This window comes from Falco punctatus, assembly GCF_963210335.1.
Source record: "Falco punctatus genome assembly, chromosome: 4".
Lineage (NCBI taxonomy): Eukaryota > Metazoa > Chordata > Aves > Falconiformes > Falconidae > Falco > Falco punctatus.
This window is the reverse complement of record NC_137583.1, coordinates 32,215,692-32,243,670: the sequence shown is the minus strand read 5'-3', so window position 1 is coordinate 32,243,670 and position 27,979 is coordinate 32,215,692. Positions and strand designations below refer to the sequence as shown.

General features: G+C 43.4%; 1 protein-coding gene across 1 annotated transcript in view; it reads left to right on the top strand.

The window, feature by feature from the left end:
* The window catches only part of FOXL3 (forkhead box L3), a 37,898-nt gene extending 33,483 nt beyond the window's left edge, over positions 1 to 4,415 (top strand). Inside the window, exon 3 of the mRNA XM_080382466.1 lies at positions 8 to 4,415. Within this exon, the coding sequence (XP_080238592.1) occupies positions 8 to 487 (480 nt within the window). The 3' untranslated portion in view covers positions 488 to 4,415. The remainder of the gene's footprint in view (positions 1 to 7) is intronic.
* Positions 4,416 to 27,979: the final 23,564 nt, after the last annotated feature.

Genomic DNA, 27,979 nt, shown 5'->3' with positions numbered 1-27,979 from the left:
AATACAGGTTCCCAGAACAGAAGGGAATGAGAAGGGGAAAGGAAACTATTGGAGCTTTGCAACGGGATGCGAATCCATGCTGGATCTCTTTGAAAATGGGAATTACAGGCGAAGGCGAAGGAGGAGGAACGTGAAGAGGGAACATAAGGAGCAGAGGTCAAGCAGAGGGAAAAGTCCTTCATCCCCCAATATGCCTTCTACGGACTCTGCTTTAAACATTTCCTCTTCTGAAAGTAAACATGAAAGAATTGAATCGGGCCCAAGGCTACTGGAGCCTCGTGGGTTTGCCCCAAACAGCGTGACCAACAGGCAGAGCCTAAGCAATTCCACCTTAGCAAAATCGGATTCTGAAATTAAGTTCAGCATTGATTACATCCTTTCAGCCCCCGACCCTTTGCCTGCCCTGAGATCTCAGTATAACATGCATGAAAACAAGTATCATCTACTGGAGGCGCAGCAAATTAATCTCCAGTTCTGGACAATGTGATGTTATTTATTCGTGGTGACAAAGTCTGAGTTGCAGCGTATCCAGTAGCCTTGTGTCACTGAAAATCAGCCACCTGCCTCCTCGTTTTCTTCCCGAGCAGCACTCAGAAAGGGTTACCGGTTCAACAGCTGATACTCTCTCTGTGCCCAAAGAACTTTGCTGAGGTTAAAGCACGAATGACGGTTACCAATACCAGTTTTCACTGTGCTGAAATTCATGAAATTCTAGCTTTGTTTTCTAAACTGTCGTGGACATCATTGAACATCACAAAGAATTTCCTTTCTCAAGCAGAATCCGACAGAAGAGACTTGCTTATCACCCTTGGCTTTATTAAAGACAAAGTGAATTTGATTCCACTTTCATTGGTGGAAATTGGGATTAATTCCACTGAAGTATATAGGTCAGAAGTTAAGCTGATCTAAAACAGTGTAATTCTGTCAATTTACACTGGCTGAGAATGTAAGGGGCAGGGGGGTGGGGTGGGGGTGGGTGGGCTTTGTTTGCTTAAAACTAATCAAAGAAAATCACTCTGTCTTCCCTTTTTTTTTAACATCATGTTTCAAACTGTTTTGCAGCTTTAATTCATCATTAATTAGAAAATGCAGTTATCAGTAAGTGTTAAAAGTATATTTTTTATTGATATTCAGGGCAGAGTTGTTTAAACTGTTGAAGTAAAGTTGTGTCCAGAATAATTTTAAGCGAGCTAATTGCAGGGCTGTTGAAGTCTGGTAGACTTTGACGGGTAGTGTGACAGAGGCACAGGGCCACTTAATGCCTTGTTTTTTTAAAAAAAATTAACAACTTCTCCCCTTGTACTATCAGAAAGCTTCCTGAGATACTGCAGGAAAGTCCTTGAACATATTTCATTTAACAAGCATGGAGGGAGACCCAGCTTTGCAAGAAGCTGTATCCAGTGTTGACCAAAGCTGGAATTCCACCTACCTGCTTTGAGACAAGTTGCATAATCCAATTAAATAGATTTTTATTGATCCTTCTTGCAAGCAATTACCAAAGTGGTACTTGATACAATTTCAGCAAAGCTGGCGAGATTTATAATTTCCAGATAGCAATGTTAGAACATCAGCTCCATTTCTAAAGCAAGCCATTTCACTACCATTTACATGCGGTGGGATATTTCAGAACAAAACCTGATGGACAATGATGAACTGTAATGAGCATTTAAGAACTTGCTTTTATGCAGCTTGTTCCCAATGAATTGCTTCCCAGTACCTAACGGCAGCATTAGTAAAGACTCCACAAAATCTTGGTTTTGGCTTGGCTACTACAGTCTTCACCTACTGCAGATAAAAAAGACAAGGATTCTGGTGGTTTTAAGCAATTATATACGGAGAGATAAAATTATCTTTGCAACATGAACTAAAGGTAAATGAAGGTATATGAGATAAGATTAAGCAAAATTGTGCTAGAGGTATGCTCAGGCATGACTTGAATTTTTATGCAGAAGCTTTGACATTTCACTAAGTTATTTTACATTGTGTCTAATATATACTGTACATTTATACTATATATTCTTATATATTGTTATTGAGAAAGGGAGCAATATCACTGCACTTATATGTTGTAAAAATGCGTGATGTATGTTGTCATGATGCTGAAACTCCTGCCATATACTTAAAATTTACCATCAGTGGTATTTCACACTGATTGGTAATAAATGCCCATTTTTTGGAAAACTATAAAACTTTCTATCTTCAGGCATTTCCACAGCATGCAAAAGTCTTTGCTTCTTCTTCAGAAGAGACAAAATGGAAAATTATGTCAGTTATATCACCGCATGTCTTCCAAACTTTGAAGAGATGATTTCTTGTGACCAAATTCTGCCTTCAAATGGGAGCGTTCAATTCTCTGTGAATCGATGGTTATTCTCGGTGATTATCTGAAAGCAAAATTTGACTTATTAAACCTGATTGATCTGCTGTTTACATTGACGTTAGAAAAAGAAGAAAATCTCTGGGGTCACTGGACAGATGGATTCTCATTTGAAGAGAGACAAGAATTTGCTCCTTTAGTATTTATGCTCGGTAGTAAATAGGTATGGGAAGAGCATGTCCTCATTTAGTGCTTCAATGTATGCATGCACTCACGTGTGGGTTGGTATGTGTGCACCTCTAGGATCCTACCTGCATTTATATATTCCTGCCTTATATGCAGATTTTTTTCTTGATTGTTTTAAACATGGCAATGCTGCTGTTAGCCCAATAGTTATAGTACACATCTGCAGTATATTTGAAATATATATTTTTTGCTGTGAAATGCATGAACATCATTATTACTATGTGTTCTTTGTTAATGGTGTTAGCAAACGGTAACTCAGTGACAGCCAAAGTTCCTACTAAGCAACACCCCTCCCAGGTGAACACAGTGGGCTGCTGACACCACTGGAGATACAGTTGTGGCTACTAAGCAATATAGGATTAATGCATTAGTAAAGGCAGAAATACACCCAGGTGGATTTACAGCAGAGATTCAAAACCATTTTCAGTAAGATGAATTAATATTCACAAATAGCCATGTCCTTTGCTCACAGTAAAGTGCCTGCTAGGAGAGACTGTCATACTTGAGTTTCCCTAACATATAATCAAAGAAATTTGTGTACAAATAGGTGTTAACATTTGTTTTGCAAAGGATATCAATCATATTTCAAAAAATGAAGGGACATATTTCAATTTACCCAGTATATTATATTCTGACGACTCCAGAAAGGTTTCCAGCAGTTAAAGTGAATGGCATTTAATATAGAACAACATAACAGGGGTGAGGGCTAGACGTGACCTTATTCAAATGTCGTAGCCATTACAAAGCCATTCCCAATGTAATTATAATTAAATACTTTATGCCTTTCTTGCAAATCCTCTGATCGATCATTGATATTAACATTAATATTGTATTACCCCCGAGCAAATGTCTCCCACACAAGCGTTATGGATCACCAGGTTTCCATTAACAAAGTTGTGAGCTATTGCCGTATGCTGGTCGTGGATAAATTTACGTAAATTACCTTTTCTCAGGGAAGGGGGAGAAAAATCTAGGGTTTTTTTTCTCTTTTTATCCCTGCACTCTGAGTCTAGAGCTATTTCTTCAGCTCCATCACAGCCTGTCAGCCACTTACATAAAGCCATAATGAAAGAAAAAAGAAAATCTCACAGGAACGTCCCTCCTTGCCCTGTGTTGAAGCAGGTGAATATTCTCCAGACATAGCTGGTTTGGTACATGGGTTAAAAGCTGAGCTGAAGCCAGGGCTGAGCCGGGCAGGGCAGGGGTCTGCGTGCCACTACGGCCATCACCGGGCTGGTTAGGCAGTGCGCAGCAGCCAAAGTGAGAAAAAGTCTTGATGTTTGGCTCAGTCCCTCCTCTCAAGGGGTCTTTCTGACTTCAAAGAGAGACCCAGAATGAGCCATGGAGTTCCTAACCCCAAAAGAGGTGCTTCCCCTGGGGGGCTGACACTGCCTGTCCCAAGCCTGGGGTGAGGCAGGCGCCGGGAGCAGCTCCTCCCTGCCAGGCTGGTGGACAAGGCGGGGGGAGAACAAGCCTTTTGTCCTCTCCCGTTCAGGATCATAAATACCTTTGCAAAGGAAAGATGAAAGGTTCCTTTCTGGGGAGAAGCTAGGCTCGGCCTCACTAAGGGATCCTGAGGTGTTTTGTTTATTTACCCTTTAAAGGAAGGCTTCCCATGATGAAACAAAGATTTTGATGGAGCTACGCCAGGTTATTCTGCAGTGATTTGACTTCTAATGATTTATTTTCTTAGGCTTTTGTCATTGGTGTCGTGGAAGTGTTTTTTTGCACAGCAAGGTGATACTCAGCCTTAGAATGAAATTCAAAGTACTTGGGCTACAATGCAGCAAATTTTTTCCCCACCACCAGCAAAGAGAGGTCAGATAACATCCAACACAGGCCAGTGGTTGACCTCTCCCTCAGCTGAACCTCCTCATCATCATGGGAGTGTTCATGCAAATCAGGAGAGCTGAAAACAACCTTTTCTTTGTCAGGAAATCCAAGTTCCCCTATTTTTCTGCCAATCAGATAGAACTTATTAGGTGAGACCCATTAACTCCCCTTATAAACAGAAGCTGTGTTCAAGGAGCATTTGAAGGTCGCACCATGCTGGGGAGCTGACTCTCCCCTTGCCTTTGCCTTTTGTGCTCCATCTTGTTTGGACTGCAACAGCCTTCCTCAGCCACACAGCAGGTTGCTCCTCAGCTACCTTGCAGAGTGATCTGCATGCTCCCTTGAAGCTAAATCAAGATTTTTGCACCATTTTCTGGTCACAGGGGGGGTTCCATTTGGGTAGCAATTGCCTGTTCAAGTCCAAATCTTGTGTGTCTCTTCCAAGGGGGCTGGAGGGACAAGCCTTGGGGGACAATCTCTGCGGCTTCCAGTAGTAGAGAGCTGGCTGGGACTGTGTGAATGGTACAGTGCAAGGGCCCCTGGGGTTGTGTGTCAGGTCTGTGTACTCTAAATTGAAGGCGGCATCTTCCCAGCATCCCACCACGCTCAGGCAAAAGAGGGAACCTAGCCCACATGCCCCTAAGCAAACAGGGCTTTGATCTTCACCTCTGGCAGCGTAACAGAAATCCCTGTCCGTGATCAGCATTTCAGACCCCAAACCCCAGACATGGTAATGCTGTGCTGCTCATTCCAGCTGGCCTCTCCCCTCTCCGTCTCCTCTGGGGCATGTTCTCCTTCCTACTGTGCGGGTGTAAATCCTTGCAAATCCATTAAATTTGGTACAATTACTTTTGGAAATGAAATACCACGTGTGAAACTGAACTTTGCATATTATACCCAATGCCTCTACTCACATATTCTAGCAAACTGTGCCAGCAGCTCATCTCCTAGATAGCATTCTCAGAGCAACAAATTGTCCTGCCTCTTTTTTGTGCCTTGGCATCCAGCTTGTAATTCCTTTCTCCAGAACATGGGCACCATATGCACTGCAATGCACAAAGAACCTAGTACATACCCTCTGTCTGTCTCTGGGAATGTCTTGCTTATTGCACTTAGGGTCATTAAATTAAAGAACAGGGTAGGTCCAAGTCCTATGGAACTTGCACTGGAATTTTTTTACCCAGAGAGCTAACATAAAATAACAAAGTAAATTGTGCTCCCTCCCACCCTAGCTGCAATGGTTGGAGGCAAATCCAACTGTGAGAATTTTGCCTGAGAAAGAACTGCCGGATTTCTCCCACTGTGAAATCCAGCTGTTAATTCAAACAGAAGGGATGGACCTGACCAGATAGGCCAACTGGCTTGTTTCCATCCTGAAGTCCATTGTGTTCCACAAGTTCCTAAATTTATGGTCGTGAAGGTCTTCCAAGCCCTGTACCGAAGTATGGCATGCAATGTTTTTGTTACGGAATGTGGGCTGCAAAGGAAAAACAAGGTTTGCATTTATCTTTCAAATGAAGATCCTGGAATCTCTCAGGATAAACAGGCTAAATTAGGAATCAAAATAGACCATGTTTCTCACCATAACTATGAAACTGAAAATAGCACTTGCAGAGTACTGTCAGAGAAGAAAACGAAAAGTTGCAGTAAGCCCAGCCAACTTTCCTTTTGTCATGAGTGTTTCTCTGTGTGTTCATCATAGCAGGGCTCGGCAGTGGTCAGCAGCAGGAGCAACCTTTCATCTTTCAGGGGCTGTTGTTCTGCTGGGGTATTTCAGAAAGAAGTTTTTGTGCTTCAGAACTGACCTCCTGATCTCCACCATCAGCATTTACATTAGGCACATACTGTCTTGTCTTGCTCTGAGCAGGTTGGAAATGAGACACTGAAATGCTCTTTGACTTGTCAGCCTGGACGGTGCAGCTCGGTGCAGATTCCTTGTTGCTGCAGCTCCACAAACTAAAAACTGTTCTGCACTGAAGCTGCTGCCTCTTTGGTCTTTGTTGAAGACATGGTGAAGACTCAATAGGCTTGGAAGCTTGCTCAATTTTCATAGTGATATCAGTGGTTCTAATTAAAAAAAATTAGGCTTCCTGAAATTTCCACAGCTACAAGAATGCTACTCTTACCCTCAGTGATTAAAACCTTTCATTAGTAGTAGCACTTGGCCTTACAGCCCCGTATATGCGGGTCTAATTGCCCCCCTGAAGCTGCAGTTTCCATAGCTGCTAACGGTGAAACACTGCCATGTTTTCCTTTGTCCAGGAAAAAAATTAGGATGGAATCAACTTTCCCTTTGAGCCCAAAGGCTCTGCTGACCATTAGCCATCTGTCCCAAGCAAGATCTGCTCTAGCTGAAAATTCTTTTTTGCGGTTTCATGCCACAGATATTTATTCCTACAACAAAATTGCTCCCTGTCTTCCCCACTCTGCCTTGAGGCGCTACACTGTACTAGTATTGACTGCAAGCAGCATCCTCTGCTGCCATCCTCTCCTTCCAGCACAGCCTCTCCGACACTGGGAAAAAGAAGCAGCACTTCCCCTAAAAGTGAATGTGGAAAATAACAGGTGCAATGAGATGTGTTTTGTGATTAATCTGTCTCGAGTTTTTCTGAGGCTGAGGGCTATACGAGCAATTACCAGGCACTGGGAGGCATTTCAGTACTAATCAGCCCATAACTGGCTCCATGGGTTGAATCCTGACTCTCATGAAATGAATGGGAATTTTGCCATTGGGTTCAAGGGACCAAAACTTCATCTTCTGTTGCCAGGACCAGAGCTTAATCAGATTAAAGGACATGTGGACTGCAGAGAAAATTAAATACCTTCTAGCAGTTACTTGCTGTATCCTCAAGACAAAATAGCAGCTTGTTTCCACAGGTTTCTTTGGTTCTGTCTTTCAGCCAGACAAAATACTTCCTGAATTCAGTGGGAAACATGTCCAAATAGGGAAGAAGTTCCCCAAAGCCCAAGGGCTGTACACAGCAGAACCAGATGTTGGCATCTGGGGTGAGATTCCTGGTGCAAAGATGTCTGTATGTTCTTTGAGAGCACCTCTGTTCTGGGGCTGGTGTACACACTCGAATAAACAAGTTACACTAAGTGAATACCCAGACTTGGGATCTCAAATTTTCTTTCAACAGGAATCAGTCCCGAGATCTGCTGCAGTTTGGCAAAGGGATGACACTGCATTACTTCCTATTTTGTTTTGCTGTTGTTGAAATTACAGGAAAATAAATATTTTCAAGATGATACATTGTGTATCCCTAATAAATACCAAGGGCATTTAATATAAACTATGGACACATGGTTTGCTTTGTTGTTCTAAGTAACCATTTCCTTTTAACCAAATGAAAAGCTGGTGGTGCTGTGATGCTGCAGATTATAAATTAGCAGCTCTCATATGGTTTTGTGCAATTGTTTCTTGAAGAGCTTTAGGCTACCTCAGACAAAAAATTTCAAATAAAATGTGAATTCATTGAACTGTAACTTGTGGTATTAGATTTATAATAAACAAAGGTGGGTCACATAATCATGTCATGGAAAACAACATTTTAAAATTCAAGCAGCAACATTTTAATCCAGTTTAGGTTCTGATCCTGAAGTCAAGAGGCAGCTTGGCTCTTTCTGCTTCCCAATGCATGAAACCAAACAAACCTAGACCGGGTGGAAAGCACACAGCCAGGCATGGACTTCCAAGCAGGTTTGCTGAGGTGGGAGAAGAGAAGACAGATTTCTTGTCAGCCAGAGAAGAACTGACCCAAAGGCAGTAGCAGCCTGCTCCCGTGCCGGACCAGGATGGGTGGGTCAGGCGAAGAGAGGAGGGGGCCCAGTTCAGTCCTTCCAGAGCTTCCTCACTGCTGGTCCTCACCCAAGCTTGGGTGACCAGCTGGGGTAGAGCTGAGATGCCCCCCAGGGCAGCAGATTGCTTGGGGAACCTGCCTGATTTCCAGCTTCAGCTACTTGAAGGACAGATGTCAAAGTACCTCTATCCTCTGCCGATGCACACTTATCTTGACATGGCAGAGGTGGAGCTATTTTCTAGAAAAGATCCCCCTTGCCTTTAAGGCAACCTTATATCTGGGGTGGGAAACATACATTTTCGACAGGTGTGGTCTCCTGTCTTGTTTCAGAAGGACACTTAGGACAAACTTCGCCACCCAAGGCACGTATACCCTGAAGACCATCCCTTAGCCCAGTCTCACCTGACTTCTCTCCCAGTAGTGGATGGAGGGGACAAGCCCCCTGAATGAAAACATGATGAAAACATGAAACAAGACCTAGGCAATCCCCACTACCAGCAGCCTGCTTTCTCCCATGTCCCCTCCCATCAGGTGACAGCAGAAGGGACGCAGGGCAGCTGGGGAAGCCATGTGAGGAGCAGACCACTCCATCTCTGGAGAACACTGCCTAATTCATGCCTGGGTCTGAGTGCCTCGGGGAAAAATAGCAACACATTTTGCATGGTTGAAAACAGCACAGGATCTTCTCCTCGGGAGACATTTGCTGCCCACGTGCTGTGCAGTCCACACACCATCGCCACCCGTGATGGGGACAGGCAGTAGTGCTGGATGTGGGTACCACCAGGATGTCCACCGACACTGGCAGAGGAGGTTCTGTAGCAAAGCACTCTCACCTGAAACACTCCTTGTTTGATGGATGCGTGTTTGAGAGGAGGCTTAGTTCTTTTAGAGGATGTTTTGTAAGGCAAAATGAATAACCATGGCAGGTCTGTACTACAGCATCATAAAGCTGTAGCTTGCTACTTAACACCAGACATCCATTTCAGAAAGAAGAAATGAATATACCTTGATGTATAGGAACCTTTTTCTTTACCCCTAAGCCTGACTGAATCTGTATCATTTATACCATGACAACAGCATAAGCTGAATTTGGAGAGCAAAGACTATACTTAAGCTGCAAACCCAACTGCAATTTATTCCTGTAAGGAATACTCCTATTAGCAAGTGAGTTTTCTGTGTACTAGGCTCTACAGGCACGTGGGCATGTGTACAGCACATATGAAATTGATATCTCTGTCTTAATTCTGGGTTGCTATTACTGGAGCTGAAGTTTAAAATTTTTCCAACTGCCAAACTCACAAGCTAAATGACTGTATAGCTATCAAAATTGATTATCAGGCTTCCTGTTTCCTTGCTTGTGATCCAGTAATATTGACACTCAGTACAAGGAAATTGCAATCTGAAATACTAGTAGCAATAGCTGGAGGCAATTACAAAAGGAGTATTGCTGGTGGTGGCACATGGACTTCTATATTAGATTTAACCATACTGCGCTTATAATGCACTCGTTCAAGATAGCAGGAAATTCTATATTTCTTTTTTAAACTACAGCCAAGAAAACATTTTTGTTTGCTTCTGTATTTCAGCCTTTTCTCTGGAACAGCCTAAGAAGAAAAACCTTCTGGCTCTAGAGATTCAGGTTTATTTTGTCTCCAGCATTGGCAATGCCTTGGGGCAAGTAATTTTATGTCTCTGTGTCTCCACAGCCCCATTTGCAAGGCAGTGCAGAGAGTTCACCTTTGCAAAGCATTGTGTCAGAAACACGCTATATCAGCAAGTTTATGTTATTGACCTTCTACATTCTCTTCATTTGCTGTCACCTTTCCTGTCTCTGGTTTAATGTTCTCTAGTGCTTGAACATTTCATCCATCCTGACACTGACCAGTTGCCACAGATCACTTTTGCAGAGGACTGAGTCGTGCATAAATGTATAAAAACTACCATCTCTCCCACTTTCACATGACTCCAGAAGTGGGAATTTTAAGAAAAACAAAAAAATACAAAGAGAACTGGGATCAGGTTACAAGAGTTGGAAATTTTGTTACCTTTTTAAAATAATCTTCTTGTTCCTCATTTTCAAGATGAGGCGAAGCATACCCTTGTCTCCAGCTACATGCCAGAAACTTTCCATCTTGCACCACATACTAACTCATGCTGCCACTTGCATTAGCAAACGTGTGCCACTATAGCAAGCAAAAGCATTTTACAGCCAGTTCTTTTCAAAAACCTTCCCCAAAACCCCACTTCTACTGGCAATAAAAACAAGAAGAGAACCCCTGTAACTTCAAGCGGAATCTCTAGCATCAGTGATAATGATATTGCAAAGGGTTGTTGAACTTCTCTCTTCAAAGGATCTCTATAATGGCAGGATATTCATTCAAATCCAAGGAGTCCATGCAGGAGCTTAAAATGATTTTGACACAGTGGATCCTCCCTGGATGCAAAATCTCCTGGAAAACCCAGCTTGTCTCTTTTTGTGATATTCCGAACCTTATTCAGGGCAGTGAGGGTAGTATACCATATCCCAATTATACAGGCTCGACAAGAAGAACGCTTTGATTTTGCCTTCAGAGAAATTTCCCAGGCTGAAACCAGCTCATTATTTAGCATTTGCTACAAACCTAGTCTTGGTGCCATCCTGAAGTAATGATCCATGGCCGTCCGTTATGCAGAGGCTGAGAAAAAGTGGATTGTCATGGATCGTGGTTTCTCGACAGGCCAACCTTTTCAGAAGAGAAGTTCAGCAGAAGTGGAAAAGTTGTTTGGGTGTGTTTGTTGGGTTTTTTTTTTTAACTTGCCTGTGTGACTTGTGAGAAAAGAGCTTTTATTAATGAGCTCTGCCCTCCTCTGTCCTTCAGAAGTCCCCAGGGCTTTGCATGTATGACTAAGCCGCACCAAAAACTGGCTGTGAGTGTGAATAAAACAGATAAAACTGAACCGTAATTACAGAGATCTTCCACCTGCAAGCACTGCTGAAGGTGTAAGGTAGCATCTGTTGGGGCTACCATAAGCCGTGATAAGGCTGCAGCACAGGACTGGGTCTCTGCAATGCCAGATGTTTGCAATTCAAACAAAAGCTTTGCTATAATGAACGCTGACTTTTAAGGCTTGGAAACCTTCTGTGAACCTTAAAAAAAATGAATATTTAAGAGAGTGAGGAAGCAAGCATGACAAAATAGGATGACAGTGACGTTTCTTAGTTAACTTTTCCTTCCTCCAAGTGGGACAGAGTGGAAATCCCACTGCTACCATGAGGTTTCTAGGGCAAAAATAAGAGACATTCAGAAAAGTTGAACAAATGTAACCAAATCTGTCAGTTTTCTCAAAGCTCTCCATCTCAGTCTGTCTTTGATCATGACAAAGTGGAAGGCAAGTGTATCAGGCAATCCAGCAGGGCTGTCATACCTTCTCCGTGGCTTACGTGGAGCCAGACTGTGTTATAGTCAGCCAGGTGCTAATCCCCTTTTGCTTGCAATACAAAAGTTAATGGGAATTTCATGTTGATTAAATATGTGTAAAATGATGCTTGAAATGAAAACTCCCCAGTTAACTGACTTTTCATCACTAAAATCAGTTTTAAGTTGCATAATGTTTTTCTTGTTAAAATAATTAGTCCTCAGTCAGGGTAATTTGGAGGACTAGCTGGGTTATTTTAAATCAGCGTTATGCTTTATTCAAGAAGGCTCTTTTGTGTTTGTAATACTTCCAAAAAGTGATGCAGATAATTGCTTAATGCTTTGTCATTCTAATAGATAATCCCTCGGCATCTGAACAGTATTAATGGGAATAGAACTTGGCAAAACTACCTGTAATTTCCCCTCCCCCCCCAATCTTTTCCATGCCAAAGAGAGAACATCTCAGACAATGAGGTATGCAAACTTTCTTCTTTTTTTGCCTGCAAATTGATCCTGAAATAAAATGCATTCCTCTGGCTGCCACTTTGATACTGCTTTTATGTCACTTTGGTTTTAATACATTACATTTTAGCTAGGTTTAACCTCAGTCAATAGCTGCACCTTGGTTTCCTGAGATAAATAACTTTACTGAGCAGAATCAGGACCCAAGACTCATTTGTCCTTCATAAAGGTTTGTTTTGTTTGTTTAAATATTAGCATCCACAGCTGTGCAAAACAGACCTTTTTCATTAGTTGTTTGATCATGGTGGGAAAAGCTATTAATTTAGTCAGTTCCCTGCAATGAGCTCTGGGGTTGCTACCAAACCACGACCTGATGAAAACAATAAATGCTAGACTGTATTAACTGTAAAGGTTAATCCATAAATCAAAGGGAAATGTCAGATGCCTTTTAACATTGATTGAGATGTAATTTGGTGTTGGTAGTGATATGTTTGTTACATAAATTCACAAATGCACTCAATTCCTGTTAGGAGTCCAGGTCTTTGAAACTTAAACAAATTAAGTAGGTTGTTTTATTTATATAACCATATAAAGATTGATTACCTCTTTCTGTTTAGGTTATGATATATCACCAATTTTAAAACAAGTGAATATTAATATCCAGATCTTCTTCCAGGGTACATTTGACTTGCTATGAAATTGAATACACTGATCCTTTTCCTGAAACTATACCATTACCTTAAGTGTATTTAAGGCAGTTGTTCCTTTTAATTTTTGGTTTTGATTCATGTTTTTCAAATTACAGCATAAGAATTAGCCTTTGTATAAATGTACTCTGAAGTATAGAACATATTTTCTATATTATGGGTACATCATATTTGAATATATAATACAAAACAACAAATATGAGGAAGAAATGCCACAAATTAGATCAGAATGGAATACAGTAACTGACGCTAAAGCAGCAAGGAAAAGAACAGTACTGTCATTCATAGAAATGCTTTTTTCCACCATTCTACATGAAAAAAACGTGAGGCCAGGGGATTCTTCACTCGGCACAAATGAGAATCAGGTCACCAGACTTCAGAATGTAAAATACCTTTCTAGCTTTATCTATCCAAGGAAATTGCAAAAGAAAGTCCTCAAGGACAGAAGCATCACTCCCGGGTGGCTGTTAGCCACAAATAGAAGCTGCTGAGCTTTTTCCCTAGCTGCTGCTGGGGCGGGCGGTGTGCTGAAGGGAGCCAGAGCTGGGAGCTCTCTGCGCTTCCCAAAACCGCCAAGTCTCCCATCCTGCTTCTTTCTTAGAGAGAATCACAAATGGTACAGTTTAACAGGGTAATCACTGCAAGAAGTCCGTGGGAGCAGCACTTTAAAGGCAGTCAGGTAGAAGTTCACAGTCATTTTCTTCTGATTAATTCAGCAGAGCCAACAGTGGGAATGTTTTCTCCCAAATTCCTGAAGGGCATCGATCCAAACAGGTATCCAGATCACTGCCAGTGAGATTAAGATGTGTAAGGACACAATAGTCGGTCAATTTAAAAATGCCCCAAAAGTTCCTCATTCTGCAGTAACAGGGTGCTGTGGAGCCCGGCAGTGGCAGCCGAGTGCTTCAGCAGTGGGGGTGGGCTGGGCAGCACCTTCCCACGTGGATGCACCAAGTACCTTGATACAGCTTTGAGCTCCGAGCCACTGCCTGGTCAACATTAAAAAGGAGATCTGGTCTGTCCCCTCTGTGCACACAAGTGACAATGAGAGAAAACACGTTCCTTCCTTACCTAGTTTTCGTATTTGCTTTCAAATGCTTCATGAATGTAATGAGATGTTCACTAAAATGTCCCTTACTTCCAGCAGATCTTGGCCTATATATAACATTTTAGGTGGGAAATTCCAGGACACATGTGAATCCCCCTTTGCAACTCCCGCTGCCCTTTGCAGCGGTGCATAGGCTGTGATGGGCACGGATCAGACGCCTGGGTTAAAGGGCAGCAAATAAAGGCGAAATCCTCAGGCTCCCCTGGCTGCATCTTCTGCTTCTGCCCTTCCATGGCAGCTTCCTGTGGAGGCTGAAAGAGCTGGGGGAACAGCAGAAAGCATGGGGATGGAGGGTGGTGTGCTCCGACATCGTGCTGGGGCTCTGCAGGCGGGTGGGAGATCTGCAGGCTGCTCAGCCCTGGGGACAGCCTGCTGTGCCTGTCTACATCGGGTCCTCAGGAGAGGGCAGAGAAGGAAAGATGCGGAAGGAGATTAAGACCACCCTGACCTCCAACCAACTCCCATGGCTCTGCGTTTGGTCCTCAGAAGGAAGCAGCAAATGTCTTTGTAATGTGAAGCGATGCAGCCAAACAGGTACCACAGATCCCGGTGCAGGAATTCTGATAAACATTGCCCTGCATTTTGCTGGGAAGAGCAAATCTCCACGCTAACATAAATCCGTCTCTCTGTCCACGCTCTGTCTGGAGCTTTCTTTTATTACTGGCTTTTTCACTTAATATAAAGTTACAATTCGCAGAATTTTCAGCTACATTTGTCCTATTTATATGCAGCACTCTAATCAAATGTTCAATGCTCCTCACCTTCAAGGATGGAATCGTAATGAGTGTATAATGAGCTACTCCACAGCCACTAGTTCCCATGCCTTTTAAACTAGCGTCGACAACTCTAAAATCTTCTGTGTAGATTAGTGGAGCCCTGCTGATTCACATGGCTATTGTCTCTGGAAATAAATGAAAATCATATTAATATTCACAATGTCATTCACTCCTATGCTAATTGGGGAAATTGCAAAATAAACTACAAAGACAAACACAGAAAGACATGTGGCTAGGGGAAATCTCAAAGACATGAATATTAAAGTGTTGGGTGGAGAAGGACCTCTGAAAACACCAACTTCTGAGAAATCTTCCTACAATCCAACTGCCACACAGATGAAATGCAGTGGTCAGCATTCTCACTAGTTATCACGGCCATGTTCTTGTTTTGTGGGCTAGTGCAAGTGGCAAGAATAACATGAACAGGGCAAGGAGGTCCGCAGAAGCTGAAGTCCCTTTATAGGTGGGAAGCAGAGCGGCCCATGGGAACTGCGCTGCATCCCTACCCCATCGCCATGGGTTTGACAGGCCACAGGCAGGTGTTATCAGACTTTCATAGCAGTCAGTTCAAGATAATGAAAAATTCTGTCCGTCTTGATCTTCAGGCCTGGATTACCGCAGGTGAAGCATTTTGATCACTACAATGTTTTGCTGAGGTTTTCCAAGTTAAATGTCACTGGGTGTTTTCTTTTCTTTGTTTTCTTTTTTTTGTTTTGGGGAAACTGTTTCCTTGATTTCTCTGTCACTGATTCAAAGTTGGATTTTCTAGCTCAGGACTAAAAGAAAGTAGATTCCTTCTGTAAGGAGATATATCTATGTGCGTGTATATATACACACCCTATACATTGCTTACATTTGGCCACTCAAAAAGGAACTGTACCACAGACTACACAGTCATCCATGAACTAGTCCTGCTATCAATCTCACGCCAGACACCAAGAGTGATACCGCCTAGTTTGCTGAACCTGGTCTGCTGTGACCTCGTTTAATTTTGTGCAGAACTCCCCATCCAAAGTTTTATGTGGTGTGGCAACATCAGCATCAGCGGTGTGTGAAGATAAAGCACTGGCTTTTGCCCTACTGCTGTCATCTTGGGATGCTTGAATACAACTATCCAGAACATCTTCCCTTTAGAGCAAACCATGCATTCCTCTGTCTAGCTGAATTATTTTCTGTATTAAATAAATAAATGAGCAAAGAAAAAAAGCCACAAAAACCCCACACAGGAAAGAGAACAGAACACACAGATACAGAAGCTAGGAGCGGGAGGACCACTGATTTCTCATTTCTTTTTTATACCCTGATTACAGAAGGGTTGAACTGGATCTAAATAATTATTAGGAGTTAAAAACAACTTGGATTTTTTTTTTTCTTTCTGTTTGCTAATTCTTTTCTCTGAGCTACTGTTTCCCGTCCACTACTGATGCCATCTGCAGCACCAAAGGCCAAAGCCAGACCAGGTGTGAGAGGGCACCAAAACGCTGAGGTCCAGCCCCTTTCTCCATGTCCAAATTCCATGCAGGGAGCAGGGTCCCTTCCCGCTTTCATATGTCACAGCTACCACATGAAGCCCAAGGAATACTCAATAAATATGTGGAACGACTTCAAGGGAGGGGCTGAGCAGGTACTCAGTCCTTTAGCCTTATAGATGTTTTAGTTTTCATTTTAAACTAATCCCCATATACTAATAGATAGGGTCACATCCTGGCAGAGGTGCTTGTCTTTGCTGTGAGCAGAGCTTACTGGAGCCTTCCCACACCTCAGGTTCACTCTTTTCCCATATGCAAGCCTAAAGCACTGAAGACCTTTCTTTCCTTGCCAGCCAAGAAGTCCTCATAGAAGCCTGTCTTCACTCCTTGGGCGAAATGCTGTTTTCCAGCTAAGGGAAGCTATCTGAACTGAGATATTTAAGATACAATTCAATTAAATGAGTTTTAAAGTTCATCTGTATCTTAACCCATCCAAGGTCACGTCCCTTAACCCCTGGCTAGCCTCACAGAGAACTTCCAAAATCATCTGCTTAGTGGGGAAAAAATTCTGACTCAGTTTGATCTTGGTCGTCTCCTTGGCAGGAGACATATCCAGTCTCATCTGTTGTAATGTGCTCATCACTTGCCAGCACCGCAACCTGGTTAAGGCAGCAGCGCTGCAATCCCTGAGCAGAGCTGACACATATAAATAAGGGACAGTTGTCACATGTGGTTACAGGAGGGCAGCAGAGAGGAGTTGCCTGCAGCAAGAACAGCCAGGCTGAGACAAACTCTCCCATTGTTTGGGGTCATCTGGTCTACAAACTGTTTCACATGAGAAAATTAGATTATGCCAAACCAACTTCTCTGGAGTATTGGGTTGTTGGGTTTTTTTTTTTTGTTTTTTTTTTTTTAATCCAGCATTAAAAAGATGGAAGTAATCGTAAATCTGGAAGCAATCACACACACATCACTTAGAAATGCTCTGCCTCAGCGCAAGAGAAACGGAATGCATCAGTGCTGATTGGCTTAGGGTATCTCTCCCCCCCACAAGCCCATGTCCCAGACAAATTAAATGTTTCATTAATTAGGCGCTAACTATGGTTAAAATTAGGAGAGCTGCAAGGATCTGTCCTCCTCCTTCAGACTACTTCTCGGATTAAAAGCAGGGCTCCCAGTTTGGGCTCTCAGGGTCACTCCACATAGTTTGCATCTGCTGGGTTTGGGGTTTGAGCCAGCCTGGTGGGGGGTGTGGGGCAGAATGGGGTGCCAGAGCAGGGGGCAACTGGTGGGAGCAGGCTGGAGGAAGGGGACACTGCTGTTAGCGTGCTCTGTGTGATGGATGAGCACAGCCAACTGCTCTCATGAGCCTGTGATAAATCCCAAACTTGAATGAACAGAAACTGGACAAACCCCATCACAGTCCTCAAAGGAGCCTGTCTCCAGAGAGGGCCACTTGGGACATCCACTAGGTCCATTACTCACACGTGGAGAAGTGGCAAAAGCCACATGCCCCACCTGAAGCCCCCACAGAGCCAGGGATGCATCACGGGCACCCATGTCCTCCACAATCCTCCTGGATCTGGGACACCATTTCCAGCTCCTCCACAGCTCTGCAAAGCAAAAAGCAAAGGCAACACTCCAGACAGGAAAAATTTAGGTTTGAGGTGTTATCTTTTTCCCTTGGAGAGGCTGAAAACTCTTTACTCCTCCCAGGCTTTTGGGTTCGATTTTGACTGGGTGCAAAGCGGCTGCTCTGCAGCCCCGTTCACCTAAAAGGAATCAGCGTGGGGGTTTCAGGGCCGTTTTCTTTTTAAGAAGCAGAGAGAAGATCTCCATCTATCCATCCAAAGCACTGTCAGACTGTGGTATTAATCAGAAAACAATGGTTTTAGCAAGCCATTCTGTCAAGAAACAAAAGCAAACCTGGCCATTGAAGGCAAGGGGTGGGGGAAGCACACCAGAAAAGAAAACAATGGGGACATTCCGTAGTAACGGCAAAACCTCAAGTTTTCTGCCATATTCTGTTTTCCATAAATATTGGCCTCGCTTTAATGTAGAGCAGCCAAGGGCTGCTTGCATGAATTCAGCCTCCCTAACCAAGAGCTTTAACCAGCTATAAATAAAGTTACCATGACAGACAGCAACAATTATAAATTAACTGCGCTCAGGTACATCCTAGCACCTTTCAACGAACTAGAAAACCAGGAAAGGCTGCTGAAAGGCACTTGCTTCCAGGCAAGCAACCAGCCCCTCGTTAAGTGTAGTGAGCAACATTCAGGGAACAGCCAGGGGAAGGATGGAGCGTTGCCTGCCTTACAGTATCCAACACTTCAGGAATCAAACCCAAAAACTAGTTACAACACCTGCAATTTTGTTCAAACCCTTGAGCTTGCCCAGGTCGACAGCTTCTCTGCATTTCGGGTTTTCTTCATTTGACATCTGGCTTTTGAGAATGAGGGGTGGCTTGGGATGTGTGTTAACACGTTTTGTCCCCCGTAAATCCAGAGGGTTGAAGATGATGTTCTTATAATGAAAAGCTGAAACTGTCATATGATGACTCACCTGCTGGAGCTGGGGTGTTTTTATACATCAAATACAATGAGATTGGCATTGAGATCCAAGAGCTGGAAGGTCTGAGGATGCCACAGCCAAGTGGGATACTGGACATATATCCCCATGCACTGCTCCTTGGCTAGCAACCGTGCTATCTCAAAGAGTACCAGGGGATGAACATCTACAAGTGAAGAACACCTCATTTTTAGCTTTGAACAGCAGGTATCAAGCAGTGACTTCCCAAAGCAGTGACTCAACATCATTAAGAGAAAGCGTTCACCCACCAGACCTCCAGGACTATTCCATCTGGGCAGTATGGCTGCCATACAAAGCTATAGGAAGGGACATCAGGGTTTGACCAGTCTTGCAACCTGTTATTCCACCCGATTTTTTAACATATGTAATCAGGAGCTGAAAAAAAAACCCCTTACATTTCACTCAAATGAAATATCCAAGTAAAAATCAACCATGAAATATTTAATTTCCATTATTCCTTGCTCCTTGAAGCACAAGCATGCTTAGTTCCATCTCTACATGAGAGTTCCAACCAAAATGTTGGAAACAAAGCAAAGCAAAATTTCATCTTGAGAATGTTGCAAAGCAAAGACTAGAGCATTATGAATTATTATTTTGAATTACTGTGAGCTATGATCTTCTCTTGGCTGAAGCACCTGAGACATTTGGTTTAATTTACAAGCCTGTCAGAGGGGCTCACATCCATATTTTTTTCTTTCTTGCTAATAAAATATTTGGCCACAAACATGCACCCAGTTCACATCCCAACACCTCACCAGCTTTGACCCTGTTTACCTCATGTGAGCTGATTCCTTCCTATCTGAAGTGGGGATGGCTGGAGGCAGGAGAGATACCAAATAAGCAGAGTTTGTCATATTACCCCACAGCAAAAGGAACTACGATACATTATTTTAACTCTCCCACTGTGCCAGGGAACTTCAAAGTGCGTGACCTTGGTAATCATATGCTTTGGCACCCTGCCAGAAACAAGCGGAGTTTAAAGTCAAGTAATTGTTTCAATGCCTTTTTTTTCCTTTTTTTTTTTTTTTTTTTTTTGTGTTTTGTTTTGTTTCATTACTGGCATTGAACTCCTAATGTTGGTTTAACATACTTTTTGTCTCTAATATTAATATGTACAGATATTTACAGAAAAAACAGGGCAAATTACGCTGGAAGGGAAGATGCTGGAATCACACTGCTGAAGTTCAGCTCATAAAGAGGAAAAAGCAGATCCTAATGTTATTTCAGCTGGATTAGCTGCTAAATTCACTACTAGCAGCTTTCTTTGCTGAGAACAGTAATGTTAGCCTGGTTGATACTTCTGAGATCCTGGGATAACACTGTCATTGCAAGAAACTTTTTTCCAACTGGAAATCCGGACCAGAGTTTCCATCATGAACATCAAGGACTGTCATTGCAACCTACCTGACATCTAGCCTGAAGAAGAGTGATGCCCAGAGAAAGCAACAGCTCCTCTTGTTACCATGTATAGAAAGGGAAATATGTTTATTAATTGACTGCTCGCTAAGCTCATGCACAGTTTGGTATCTGGCAACCAAAAAAAAATAATAAAACCAACTTGTAGTAAAAATCTCATCAGACTGACAGAGGAAGAGCTCAGGCTCGCGCTCAGGAGGCCAAGCCGTGGAGCACTCTGAAGTTTTTCCATGTAGATGTGCCAAGGACTGTGTTTGCCTCATACTTTTTTGCTGAAGAGCACAGTTCAAAAGGGTGAGTCTTGCTGTGATTAAAGCCCTATTATCGTTTGGCGAGACTTGTGGCAGCCTTTCTTAGTAAATTGATGGGGTTTTGTGGTTGTTATAAGTACTCAGAGGGTTCCATGGATACATATGATAAAATAAAAGGAAAAACATTCAGCTTCCACCCCAAGCTTTGGCGGTGGGGAGCTGATTCAGGCAGAAGCGCAACTGCTGGTTGGCAGAAGCAGTAACATGTGTCATAAAAAAAGACACCACTGGAGTCATCAGGCAAGAGGAAGGGGAGGGCAGTAACGCACGGTTTTGGCCGAATGGCTGTGCCTTCGGGTGTGGGTGGCCACCTGCTTTGGCTGAGCACTGGCCAGCAGCTCTGACACAGAGGAACAAGCCAGCACAGCACAAGGTTGTTAGGGCGGCAATGATGCTTGGACGACAGCACACATCTGTAGACAGGTAAACACAGGTTGGTGGAGAGGTTTTATTTTCCCAACCTATCCTTTTGCTCATCTGCACTTATAACTGGCTATAACACAGACATCTGCCTGCTTGAGAGATGGGAGGGTTTAGACAAACCCCATCTGGTCATTTTTCAAACAAGTCATTTACTATTTTTTCAACAAGTAAAAAATAAATTATGGGACAAAAACTGTTCTGAAGTTTTTTCAATAAAAAAAAAGTGGTAATAGAGGCAAGGGAATAATTCTGATGAATTTCAGAACAGATTGTTTTAATGTTTCTTATATGAAAAGTTTTATTCTGAAAACTTTTGCAGTTTGTATTTTGATGCTTCCCCAAGCTAAACTCTTTGACTTCTTGTTTTGCAAGCAGTGGTTTTCTTTTCATAAAAATCACTTCACAAGCTTTGAGAAGGATAAACAGCCTGAAAATTAAAGACAACACTGTGTTTTCAGTCAAACAAAACCATGCCTGGCTAACTAAAATGAAAAATTGGGGTGGGGTGGAGGGTATTCTGCTTCGTTTCATTCAAAAATTTCCACAAGCCTCTTTCACTTCAACCAACTTCTCCCCTAGCTTTGCTGGGTTTTTTTCCCAGTTTGGCCTCAGAACCACCACAGGTCCTTCATGCCCCACGTCTGTCAATGTGGGGCTCTTCTCCCACATGTGGAACTTTTGAAGAGGGAGGAGGGCAGCCACTGAAGCTGTCTGGCAACGAGGGGACAGGCTGTTCCCACGGTGGGCAGGAACGTGGCAGCCCAGGAGCCATCCTTGGCTGATGCCTGGAGGAGCTCTTTGTTCAGGAGAGGGACAGGCAGCTTCAGCATGGTCTGGTCTGAGTTAAGCCAAAATTGAAGCAGCCAAGATTTCCACTGACATCCCTTGCAAAGGAGGGGAGCAGAAGGCTGGCTGAAGATGGGGCTCATTGCAGTGTGCTGCGTGCAGGTAGACAAATAGGGAATGATACCTGCATCTGTACGGTGCCTACATACAAGATTGCCCTTTGGGTTTTCTTTACTACCACCAAGATGTAATCCAGATACTCATTGCTGTCTAACCATGACTTGTGTCTGTTGATGCAGCTTTCTCAACTGGGTCAGCTTAACGGTGCTGTAAGTAGACCGTGACAGGAGACGTAGGCTGACTAACAGTAGGCATTAAATGGATGAACTCAGCTCCACAAAAAAAACCAAAACCAAAAAAAAAAAAAACAACAACAAAACACAACCCTAAGGAACCGTTGAACAGAGCCTGAATCAGAAGCAGGCTTCAATAAATCTGCCTGGGTTTTTTTGTCCCTTGTCCCTTGTCACTAGTCCCTTGCGACTGGGACAAACAGTAGAGACAGTGCACTTGGAGGGGCAGGGGCATCAGACATGTTAGGTGACTGTATTATTCTCAGACCTAACCCAGAGCACAGGAAAATACTGACACTGGCCACAAGCCCAGCTCTCCCCCTTGCTCTCAGGACAAGCCCTCAGCCCCACAAAGGGAGAAAGGCAAAACGTGGACCCCAGTTTTAATGTTGGAAACCAGTCTGGTTTAAATGACTATGGGGGAAAAAAAGCCAGGAGAGAGGCCAGGATTAACTGGAAGGAAAATGGCATGGGGATAGGTATGGAACAAATGCTTGGTAGCTGCTTTATCTGCTAAAATGGACTTAATAGCAGAGGAGGAGCAAGATCTGAGGGGAAATGGGCATGATAGTCCAACTGGAACATATTGTAGGATGATTCCCTAACCCACTGGCTAAAAAAATAGGCAAACTGCTGAAATAACCAAAATACAGGCTTTGTGACCTTAGGAAAAAAAAAAAAAAAAGGGGGGGCTTGTAGTTTTGCATTAGTAGTAAGGCATCTGGCTGTCTGAAAAATCTGTTAGACATATTTTAAGGGGAAGTGCAGTAGAGCTCCGCAGACAGCTCCTACAATTGCCCTGTGGTTTCAGTCCCATCAGGTTACCTTTCATCCAGTATCTTTTCATCCAAGCAGCACAACACGGCGTTGCTTGCGATGGGGTTATTGCATCAACTGAAACTCTCCAGGCTGGTTACGATCCCCACAGGGTGTGAGGGGCTCGCAGGGGAACTGCGTCCATCTGCGTCTTCAGGGCAAGAGGTTAGGGGAGTTCTCCCGCATGGAAATGCATCCTTTTCTTGCATTACCCATGACATTGCTGGTTAGAGGGGGGTTGCTGACAGCCTGAGAACTGAGGAAGAGGCTGGGAATGTTGCAGGAAAGCTGGAGGGTCCCTTGTCCCCAGATATATATCCCCAGAGCTCAGGTCCGGCTGAAAATGCCAACTCCTTTTGGGGCATTTTACTACAGATGCTGTGAATTAAAACACAGCACAGCTTGCTGCATCCAGTGCAAGGCTTTCCCTGAGAGGGCAAAATAAAGATTGCAATTCCTGTCATTATTGAAACGAATAGTGGTCTCTAAATCTCTCTTGAATACCGTTGATATGGGACAAATCATAATGAGCAAATAAATTTTGTGGCAGCTAAAAGAGCTTTCTGTCGGATTTCACCACATGGTGGCAATAGTAGTAAAGGTTTGCTGCAAAAGATTTTTCTGGAAGCTCCCAAGCCATTTAAACTATAAACTGAGCTGCTGATCAGTCTACCTTTTGCATAATATAGCTCTATTTTTCCATGTGGAGCAATCAACTGTCACAGCTCCCTTATTAGAAATTGTGTACACTTCTCATTCTCACACGTCTGGTGAGGACTACAGACAATTCCGAGATTTCTTTGAATATCTTCTTCACTTCTTTTTTTCCCTCCCACCTGTTCCTCCTCCAAAACACATAATTGCAGCTTCTGTGAAATGTTAATTCACAGAAGGTTGTATTCTCAGAATTGGGAAAATTGCAACATTCAAGTTTTCTTTAGCAAATGAGGGAGACTTCAAAACACAGAAGTTGCCTAAATCTTCCAGTAAGATCAGATATTTGTCTAACAGTTTAATTGCCAGCAGAAGAAAAAGAAAAAAGAAGAAAAAAAAAACCAAAACCAAACGACCCAGAAAAACACAACACAAACCAAACAAAAAAAACCCAACAAAACAAAACCAAACACCAAACCCAACGACCAAACAGTATGAAGAAACCAGCACTGCCAAGATGAAGTATGACTTCATCTCTAGTGCTGCTTTGCCATCCATTCCTCCCAAAAGAAGAAAGAAGAATAAATCCGAGTCAGTTGCTAGTGGTGACTGACCAATGTTGCAACATCATTTCTAGAGGTAATAATAAACTCCTATCATCTTTCATTCTGCAGAAATACAAATTCAGTGCTGACGTTCACCTGCCTCCAGGGTGGAGCAGGGGAGCTGGTTTGCCCCAGGCACCATGTGCACCTTTTGCAGGAGGAGAAACAAGCCATGAAGAACAACAGGGTGCCGGTCGTATTTTAGGTAGTCAAACAATTATGCATATTTTGGTTCACCTGGGAAACTTGTGCCCCTTAAAACCACCCTACAACCATGATGAAGGGCTTCTGGAGTGCTGGTCGCAGCTGCACTGGCATGTCATTTGTTGCATGAGAAGAAGCACAGAGCAGGAGCTCTCTCATGCAGGAATTACAACAAGACAGCATGCACACAAGAGTTAACACCCCATTCCCATGAGAAGTGCCAGGCATTTATGGCTTTCCCAGGGGATTTGCTGCTGTTGCAGCCATGCTCCAGAAGCCCCATGCAGTGTTGTCTGCGGTGGCGTTTCCTGGAGCACCTGTGTTTTTCTTGGAGGTCTCTCATCTCCTTACTGACCAGACCTGATGTTGCTTATCTTCAGTGATTAGATCAGCTCATATCTCCAGGACTGGAAGAAATGATATAAAAACATACCATCCTACACCATCTCGAATGACCTGCCAGGAAGCAGTTTTTTTATATGTCCCAGGCACTCAATCTACTGCGTAGATATGTGCAAGTAGGCAGGTGCAGTTTTAGCAGGAAAACCCCCAGTAAAGTACTTTAACCCTGCTGGCACCCATTCATGTTAACAGGGAGGGTCACACACTCCACCGTGTCACTCAGGACCACCTGGCAGCTGCCCAGTCTCTTTTGCCACTGATTTGGTGGTGGCCACTTGCATCCTGGCTGGCATAATATTGTTCTCACACCTCTTATGGCCATCACCTTCAGGGGGTAACCGAGATGCTTGGGTGTAATGAGATGTCACCTGAGCCAGGCTTTTAAAAGTGGCCCTTGAATAAAAACTGGCACCAGTGCAAGACAGTCTATCAGTGCTAGTGCTGCCTGCGTTAGAGGCAAACACAGGAACCACCAGTCCGGACTGCACCATCTGGGGCAACAGAGCACATCACCCTGACCATCCACCTGTCCCCAGCTGTGTGACTGCTCTTCCTTCTCCTGGCAGCCCTGAAGGTATCAAACAGCCACTGAAAACTGTGATAATATGACTGAAGCGAGTAGAACTGTGTCAGTCTACCTCGACTGAGCACTTAGTCCGAGCATCCACAGCTGCGTCATGCACAAGGCAGAGCCTTCCTTGCAGTAGCTGTTCCTGTGTCTGCTGCTCAGGCCATGCCGTGGATCTGTTATAGAAACAAAATTGTTTGCAATTCAGATGTTTGATGCAACATGATTCCAAGAAAGAAGCCACCAGTAAAATTGATCTCTCTGTCTGAGGAGGAATCTTGGCTGAAATCTTTCCCTGTGAGTCCAACAACAACAGCACATCAGTTACTCCAGTGGATTTCATTTCTCAACCCTTTAACATGTAATTCCTGGACAGATGCCCTAAACTGAAGAAGTAAAATACTCCACTCCCCGCCACTTGAATTGCATAAGAGTGCATGCCCACTGCTAAGCCATATACAACTAGTCATTTGTACTCTGCTTGAGACTGCCACAAAGCCTGCAGCCTCAAGGGACCAGTATTTTTATATTGGTTTTCCTGAACAATTAATATAAATCACTCAGGAAGGAGCAGAAAGAAACAGTGCTGGAATCTCTTACTGAAACTCTTTCATCTAACCAGGTTAACAGTTATCACACATGAAAATAATATGTAAGAACTGTAACTCTGGGGTATGACTTCAGGATTTTATAGTTGCTTTTTGAATAAGGAGAGGCAGGATCCTACTGGGCTTGGGCATCCCTGGAGACATCCTTTGTTCCAGCGTTTTGGAATCTTTCCTCCTTGCTCAGGGCACAACAAATCCCTCAGGCACATCTTTTCTGTGTGCCCTTGGTCTAGTATTTGTGCTTTTAAATGAACCCTTTCTTTCTTCATGGGCTGTGAATATCCTGGATAGGCTACATGGATGTTGTTCAATTAGCAGAAGAAATTGGTAAGGCAATTTAGTGGGGTAGTGCTTTAGATCACATTTTAACAGGTGCCTTTGCCATTTAGCTAACTGAACAACACATCCAAAGATGTCATAGACCTCATCATCATTTCCTCCTTAAACACCTTAATCATTACTGTAGGAGCCTATATACATCCATCAAGGAGAAAACTAGTCAACAGTTGCAACCCAAACCACATAAGGAGTAGCTTACTAGGCAGACATGGACATGGTAGGAGCTGCCTCACCCTTTCCCAGGGAGGGTGAGCTCCCAAAAACTGGATAGCAAGGAGGAAGCGAGGGTTCAGCTGCTGTGCTTACCTTTTTTTTTTTTTTTTTTTTTTTTCTCTTTTTTATGCATTGAAGTATATTATGTCTCAAATGGATGCTTGTAGGAGCAGCAGTGCCTTTATATGTCTGGAATATTTACCTTACAGTCCTTCCAGCACCCACCAGTGCTGTGAGTCAGCAATGTGCACCCAGTTTCTGCATCCTGACAGAAAGACAATGGGGGTCACACAACTTCACGCTGCCCACATCTGGGCTGTCCTAAGCAGCACTGTTGAGTGTTATTTAAATCAGGCCCATCATATGATTTGTTCGTGTATGTATATCATTAGCTGTGCTGTTAGCCTACTTTAAAAATGTTACTGATGGTCTTTTGGTAGGCAGAAGTGGTCCTTTCCAAAAGATTTCCCTTGTCATACATCAGTGTTGTCCAGTCTTCAGTGTTACATCCCTTCCAGCATGCAAGACCTTAACGAACACCTCTGCCTGGCCATCACATAGGGCATTAGGAATCCCTCATTCCTTTGGGCATTTCTCTAGGTTTTGCTCTCGGCCCAGCTGTGTTTGCCAGAAAGTATTTCAGGCAGCAGGAAATGTTTAGATGTATTAGAACTTCCTTACAGTAAATATGTTTGGTTAACGCAGTGATAAAAGAGTGACGGTGTGTCAGGCTGCACCAGGAGCGCACGGTGCCCAGTTACTCCCATTGTTAGTAGCTGGTGTCTCAGCCAGTTCCTGCAGGGACAAGGAACATGGCTGTGAAACCTAAACAGGGATAGCGTGCAGATAAACCTGACTGCAGTGTTTCCCCTGAACAACATCCGCTTGTTCACACCGCTGTAGCTGAGTGTGTGCCAGCGCGTACTGTTCCCTCCAGCACTGCGATTCCTTCTACCCCATGCCTTGCTCGGCTGCAGAGCCCGGCTTCTCCAGCTGACCCTCCTTGCTCCAAAGGGAGGTAGAAGCTGCTGAACCAAGCCAAGCACAGCCCATAGGTCTGCTTTTTATCTTGCCTCTGAAGACCTGCTTCTTAATCTCTTTCTGAACAGGAGCCAGTTCCAAGAAAGCAAGACAGCAAGGTCCTCAGGACAAGATGATGGATGGAGCCATGGAGTTCAGAGCACTTTGTTCAGCCACTCAAGTGCTCGCTTTAAATAATGATAAAACTAACTAGATCAATTTTAGAGCTTTGTAACAGCAGAATAACTATGGATTGTCAAGTCATGAAGTGTGTAACCTACTCAGATGTCATCAGGCTGAGATAACACAGACTGTACCTGGAATACCCAGTTCTAATATGTTTTTAATAAACTAATTATCTAGCATATTACATGTCTTGAATAATACTAAAATCATGGCTTACCTGTTCAATGTTATCTGGTTTCATTTTTAATATCACCACCTACTAACAGGGACAATACTCTGACTTGCCTAAGCCCATGCCAAAGTGCCCATTAACTACTGTGAGCTGCTGCTTCTGAGAACAGGAGCAAATCCCCATGGAAGTGAATTAGCG